General features: G+C 37.8%; 1 protein-coding gene across 3 annotated transcripts in view; it reads right to left on the reverse strand.

Annotated features, from left to right (window-relative positions):
- Window positions 1-5292, reverse strand: part of LOC117423334 (ephrin type-B receptor 3-like) — a 43214-nt gene extending 37922 nt beyond the window's left edge. For all 3 annotated transcript variants that reach the window (XM_034038933.3, XM_034038932.3, XM_034038931.3), the window contains exon 1: window positions 4661-5292. In XM_034038933.3, coding sequence (XP_033894824.1) covers window positions 4661-4724 — 64 coding nt within the window. In that variant the 5' untranslated portion in view covers window positions 4725-5292. The remainder of the gene's footprint in view (window positions 1-4660) is intronic.
- Between the last annotated feature and the right edge of the window lie 2193 nt (window positions 5293-7485).

The raw sequence follows: 7485 nt of genomic DNA on the forward strand, positions 1-7485 counted from the left end.
AAGGTCGTTGCCTGTAAACAGCATGCCAATTGTAGTTATGTATTTGTTTGTCTAGTTGTTGTTTTATTATTATTATTATTATTATTATTATTATTATTATTATTATTATTATTATTATTATTATTATTATTATTATTATTAGCAGTACTAAATAATAATAAAACAACAACTTACAATTGTTGCAAGATATCACATACAATTACTCATTTATACAGTTGGGTTTTTACTGGCCCTAACCACTACTCCACACTGCTGCCCGAGTTCTATACTTGCATTTGTAGTAACATTATTTCAAAATATATTTTGGGTTTTTTTTTTTATTTATTTGTTCAAATTATTGTTATTTCAAGTTATAAACGCACTGGAAGAAAAACAAGAAGAAGAAGAAGAAGAAGAAGAAGAAGAAGAAGAAGAAGAAGAAGAAGAAGAAGAAGAAGTATTCATTAATTAATGATCGAGATCACGGGGACACATGATATATTTTCATATTTTACATTTTCAGCTCTGACGGTGCCAATTTTTTTCCCCTACCATTTTATTCTGTACATAGGCTACACGCATGCTGCATGTAAATACGTAGGTACGTACGTACGTACAGAGGCCTTATTCAGTGAAATGCGAATTCCATTAATGCGAATTTCCATTGGATCGATAATGAGGTTTTCATTCTCTTCCAATACAATTTTCCATTATATATTCCCAATACACTATATATATATATATATATATATATATATATATATATATATATATATATATATATATATATATATATATATATATATATATATATATATATATATAGTGTATTGGGAATATATGCATATGAATACAATACTTGTGCCCCGGCCGGGTGTAATTTGCATCACAGTACTCTGGAGGTCGAAATGCATTATTCCAATCTTTTACCAAACGGCACTTCTTTGTAATCCAATTTCATTCAATTCGCTTACTGTTCTAGAGTTCATTTACTCAGAAAGGCCATTCCTCCTTTTGTGTAATCGATAATGGGACTTTATATTGTTCTGTCAAATAGCCTAGTTGATTGTTTAATCTTGCATTCTTATGTGATTGGCATTCTTCTATAATCGTTTCAGTGTTTTCTTTCAGAATTCGTTCGTTTTAATATTGCGGTAATAACGGATTGTGTCGCTAGATATTCTAGAACTCTGGTCATCGCATTCGGAAGGGAAGCATCATGTGCTTCAAACTGAAAACAGTATTTGGCCTATAGATGTCTGCAATGCAAAATGTAAAATACACATATGCGTTTTTATCTAAATGCAAAATGAACAGTACAGTCTGTCTTATCTGTATAGTTTATAATCTTTATACTGTATCATCCAAGTTATTCAGTGTCCGTTTTAACAAGATCAGTCATTCTGCAGTATAAGATTATCCCTATGCTCTGGGTCATTCAATTACAATGGAAAGAAGCAATTCAACCACACAACTTGAATGAACAGAAAACAAAATATGTTATGCATCTGTAAGCATCCAAAAGCAATTCAATTAATAAACAATTAACCAAACACATTATACACATTATACACACTTATTTGTTAGTATTTCTAGTTTTGCACGAGAAACAAGGCGGCTTGCTTATTGGTTACGTGTAAGTGTAATTAAACGACAATAACATTTTAATCACGGTTTTATTCAACCCTTTTCAAGGAGTCGTCTGACAAGCTGTTGTGAAAGTTAAACCCGAGGTCTGATTCACATTTCCTCTGCCGCTCAGGTGAAATCTGATTACTCGGCTATATCTGCGTGCCTTGCAGCCCTTGCGGTTCATTTTAAAGTCACCCATGCAGCTAGGCCACTCTTTACCTGACGGAATACACTTTTTTATACCTGCGTGGGTTTTGATACACTACTGCCAAAGCGATGTTTACCTCTGCTAAATCACTGTGAAATAAAAACACGAGATTCCTTTCCCCAGATAGATCGTTACAGAACCATCCTTCATAGTGACACTGCAAATGCTAAATCGTCGCCACAAGCGAAACTGAGAGATCTGTTGTAGATAAAATTGGTTACAAACTCGCTGTCGTTTTCCCCATAATACATATTCAGTCTCCTAATATCCTATAAAGGTCAGTATACTGCAAAGGGTGATGTGAAAAGCAGAATGCTTCTCGCCTGTAAATGCGGAGGCACAGTACACCAAGCCCTTTTTATTTTTAGAAGGTAGATGTTTCTTTCACTTCTGTGCAGATATAACGCATACCGTTCACACATCCATAGCAGGGCATGTCATCTCTCCATTGCCCATGCCCCCTCCTATATATACAGCCCGGGGTCAACCATTTGTCCAGGTCACAGCTTTCAAGACAGCGAAAGCGACCCATAAATCTTACACTCACATTAAAAGCTTAGCTAAACCCTAAAGTAGGCCAGGACGACAATTTATGGCATCACTTAAGGTGGAAGTACATTGCTTGAACAAAATTTATCAAGTTCAAGACAAGCAGACCTCCCTCGAGTGCTGTAAAACACGGTGGCTCTAGAAACCGGTTCACACGTGCTGCATTTGGGGAAGTTGAAGCTGCAGATAACACCCGCGCCGACCATGCCCGTAACTGCATTTACTGTAATAAAGTACACTGCGTGAGTCATCTCATCTGACAAAGTCTCAGATTAAAGTGACTTCAATGCAGTAAAAAAAAAGAGGCAGTTTTACATTAAGAATATTTAAGTAAATATTGCATTTCTTGCACACAGTTAAAATGGAACGGAAATGTAATGTCAGCCAGTTAGGAAGTTATAACCTGAGAAAATAATATATTACTGCTTAAGTATACAGCTATTTATAATAACAATAAAAAAATGGCTTTATCAGTTCCAGATATGAACAGTGGATAATGTGACCATGAGGTTTATGGGGTTTATTCCAGATGAATAACGATAGTGTTTTCAGAGGGCTGCAGGGCTGTTTCTTTATTTGTAACGTTGCTGATAACAAGGCTATTCTTTGAAGTTTATCAATTTTGGCTTCATAAGATGTATTACTAATGCGCGGCAGTGCGCTTCAAGGAACATTTCAATTACCTATACAAATATGAATATAAAAGAAAGAAAGAACACAGCTTTAAGTAAGGTACATTCTCTTATCTAACTTTTATTGCATTATTGTATTGCACATAGCCGTTTTTTTTATTATTATTACCAGGTATTTTATTCGTTGTGGAAAACACCTGTGGTCATAATTTCAAAGCGCTTACTCCATTCTTTAATTAAGTCCTTTTTTTTTTTTTTTTTTTTTTAAAGATGAAAATTAATGTACAAAACTGAGAAACAACCCACTGGAGCGTGCTTGAATGCCCTTGGTTACATGACTTAGATATCTGAAATTTGTTCTGGGAAATCACTAGATGTTTTTCCCCTTTCAAAAAATAGGAGTTAATTAAAGACTGGAGTACGCGCTTTGACAATATGGCCCCTGCTGTCCTGAAATTAATGCCATACAAATCGGTTTGATAAACTGTATTGGAAAGGGGAGAAATAATACAGACTGGTTTTGATACTGTTTGAAAGGTTATGTATCACTGACACAATTGTGTAGTGGCGGTGAGTGCCGAGCTATTCATTCGATTAACCACGATTCTCAGTAAATATAGTTTCATAACTGTGTTCAAACATAAATACTCCCATAATCTGAGTGTGAGAATGTGAGAGATGGGTTTCTTTTGATTTGTAGGTACAGTTTACAGTTCAAATGTTATCCATCGATTTAAACAAAGGCATTAAACACTCATTTTTACTGACGCGCTTCGCTGGTGTTTGTTTTACACAGTAATCTCGAATCCCTTATATACAGTATATCTGAAACGGATTGATTTAACTTAAATATTTATATTTGCCTTACAGCCGTGACGAAGCCAACTGACACAGAGGTTTTTTGTTTTTTTTAAGTATCTGTTCTCTCCAGTTTTTGCCAACGGAGTAATGGATTCAAGAGAGAATGTATAACAGTGATTTTCTTATGCTTTTTGGAAATTGTTCTGCAACTGAGGTGGGGGGAAACTGAAAAATAGGCTGTTTCACTTCCATGAAATATCCATACAAGGTGAACTCGAGAGGGGAGAAAAGTTTTTCTAAAAGAATGGCAAGGGTTGGAAAATGAAGTGAAACTTTATGAACTGGAATTGGCAGCGGGTCGGCTGCAAAGATAAGCGCGTCTGTGCTTAGCTAAAACATTTGGAGAAAAAAGTAGCGTCTGTCCCGTTGGAGTTGCCTTAATCAATCATTCCCAAGACTAAAGAAAAGAGGTCCGTGTAGACCCAAACATCGCTTTCCCAGCACAATCAGAGAACTGCATTGAAAATGGGCTTTCATGGCGCTAATTTTCCTCGCAAAGAGAATACAAGGCGATGCTATTTGGATATTAACTGGGGCTTTTAAAAGTATTAAACAAAATAAAATATGCAGCCAGGCAACAACACGATAGACGCGCCACTCAACGGGCTGCTGAGTAAAAAGGCGCATGTACTTCTGACATCGAGTTTCCAAAAACTGCCTAATAATACAAACCAATGGAAAGGGCAACCTAATGGTTTTGAAATAGTGCTACATGCTTACTAAATGTGGTTTTAAATAGATAAGTAAGTCAAATTGAATTTTTTTTTTTTTTTTTTTTTAAATCAAGTCTCTTTCTTACCTTCAACAGCTAAAGCCATGGGCAGCAAAATGCTACACAAAAAGACCAAATAATCCATTGTCATAAACCACAGGGCAGGAACATAAAACAGAAGTAAAAAATAGTGTGCCAATAAATCCTGAAAAGTGGTGCTGATGGTGGCCGCTGCGTTCACGACAAGTCTGATATACCAGTACTGGTACCCCGGCTTTAAAATAGGGTGTTTCTAAAACGCCAACCAAGAACCCGCGTGTTTGACTACGGGTTCGAGCGCTGTACAGTAGAGTCCCTGCAAATCCGCGTGTAGGAATATTCAGTAATAGTTCTGAGCGCTATCCACGCATCTCACGGCTCAGCAGCGGGGTTCTGTAGTTTATCCCGGGAGTACCCCCTCCCTGTTGTAGCTGGTATTAGGGAGGCTGTTTCGCGTAGTAGAGATCTGCTTTGGGAGATAAGTCCAGTAGTGTTTAAGGTAGCTCCGTTTGTCCCGCTGTAGTAGTAGCAGTAGTATAGTAACCGCAGTGTAGTGTATCTGCAGGCAATCTCTATACTAATACTGTAATTCCATGAGCTATCGTGCTAGCTGCTTGTTTCTGCTGCTGTGCTCTCACTTGATGCATGTACTGGAATGAGACTGCCTGCAGTTGGGACCTGAGCCGAGCTCAGAGAAGAGAAAGGGGACGGGGAGGAGGAGGGTTAAATCATCTGTCACTCCTAAAGGCACGCCCCCGCACCGCGTTCCCTATGCTGCGCTGTGCTATGCTGTACTGTGCCCATCCCCCCACCGCACTCCAACAAAACTATTTGGATCAGGCAGGAGTACATAGGAAGGGACCGGGATACAGCGAGTACACGGCGCCCCCTGCCGGCCAAATATCTTACCCACTGTCTTAGGGGGTTCTATGTTTATCACAATGGTCTACGCATAGTTAAAAAAAAAATACATACACAAACACACACACACACAGACACACGCACACACACACACACTGACACACGCACACACACACACACTGACACACGCACACACAGACACTGACACACGCACACACACACTGACACACGCACACACAGACACTGACACACGCACACACACACTCACACACGCACACACAGACACTGACACACGCACACACAGACACTGACACACGCACACACACACACACTGACACACACACTCACACACACACACACACACTGACACACGCACACACATACACTGACACACACACACTCACACACACACATACACTGACACACACACACACACTCACACACACGCACTGACACACACACACACACACACTCACACACACACACACACACACACACTGACACACACACACACACAGACACTGACACACTGACACACTGACACACACACACACTCACACACACACTGACACACACTCTCTCTCACACACACACACTGACACACACACACACATACACACACACACACACTGACAGACACACACACACACATATTGACACACACACACACACACTGACACACACACACACACACAAACTTATTTTTGGAAATATTGTTGTGGAGTACATTTTAAATACAGCCTTCCGAAATAAATGGACGTCATACACACCATGTGAATAACTAATGTAGTAGTAGTAGTAGTAGTAGTAGTAGTAGTAGTAGTAGTAGTAGTAGTAGTAGTATAGTATTACAATAATAATCATAATCATAATACATTGTACTATCTTTCAGAAGTGAAAGTATGAAGTATCTATAAGATACTGTAGGCTATGCTAAAATATATTTTTCCAGATCAAGTTTTCTGCTGTATTATCCATATAATAATAATAATAATAATAATAATAATAATAATAATAATAATAATAATAATAATAATAATAATAATAATAATAAAGCATGCATTACATAATATTTATTGTACTGCAGTGTTAATGTATCCCACAACACCCTCACAAGACTGTTATCGGCGAGCATCTTTGTAGTGGAAACTCAGGTCCATTTGACAACGCATCGCTAATACAAAGCAAACTGCTCCCGTCGGGGTAAATGCGATGCATGCGAACACCGCGTTTTAGCCTTGCTAATGAACAATCAGGTGTCCTTCTGTTTATTCCAGTCGCGAGATGTATGAAGTACATGAAATATGACAGACTGATAACTTGTCACTGTAATGCAATATTGTTTGAAGAAGAAGAAAAAGCGTTTATTGTATAGAGCTGGTGTTTTCAACCGGCGGTACGCGTACACCTAGGGGTACTTCTAAGGGTCATAGGGGGTACGCAGAACGACTCAAAAATACAAATAAAAATTATCTTAAAAATACTAATATTGAATTGATTTTCTTTATTCTTTTTTACGGTATTATATATTATCTCTAAACCACTGCGCATAAACATTTCACTTTTGTTTAGCAGTTCAAAGTGAACAGCAGATATATGGGTCTGGTGATCTGCCTATGGAGAGCGCTCTGTGCTGCTCATTAACTTTATCGTTTTCAACTTGTCGTATAATTGAATACTAAATCAGTGAAGCCCAATACGCCCTATGTCAGAATTTTTACAAGTATAAATCATCCGGTAAACAAATAACATTCACAATACTCATCATTTAACGGGTTTTGTTTTATTTATCAGAAGCGGCTGCATTTTTAGAAACAGCAATAGCGGCTGATTGAAATGGATCCATTTCTAATCTTACCTGCAAAAGAAAAACGCCGGAAGAAAAAAAGAGCACTGAAAGTGCAAAGCGACAGAAAGTTAGACAGATGATTATTATGATGTTGGTTTTAATAAAAATGTTATCATTATAGTTGTATCGTGGTTAATTTTGTTGATATTGTAAACTTTTTAAA

This window comes from Acipenser ruthenus, chromosome 17 (assembly GCF_902713425.1).
Source record: "Acipenser ruthenus chromosome 17, fAciRut3.2 maternal haplotype, whole genome shotgun sequence".
Classification (NCBI taxonomy): Eukaryota; Metazoa; Chordata; class Actinopteri; order Acipenseriformes; family Acipenseridae; genus Acipenser; species Acipenser ruthenus.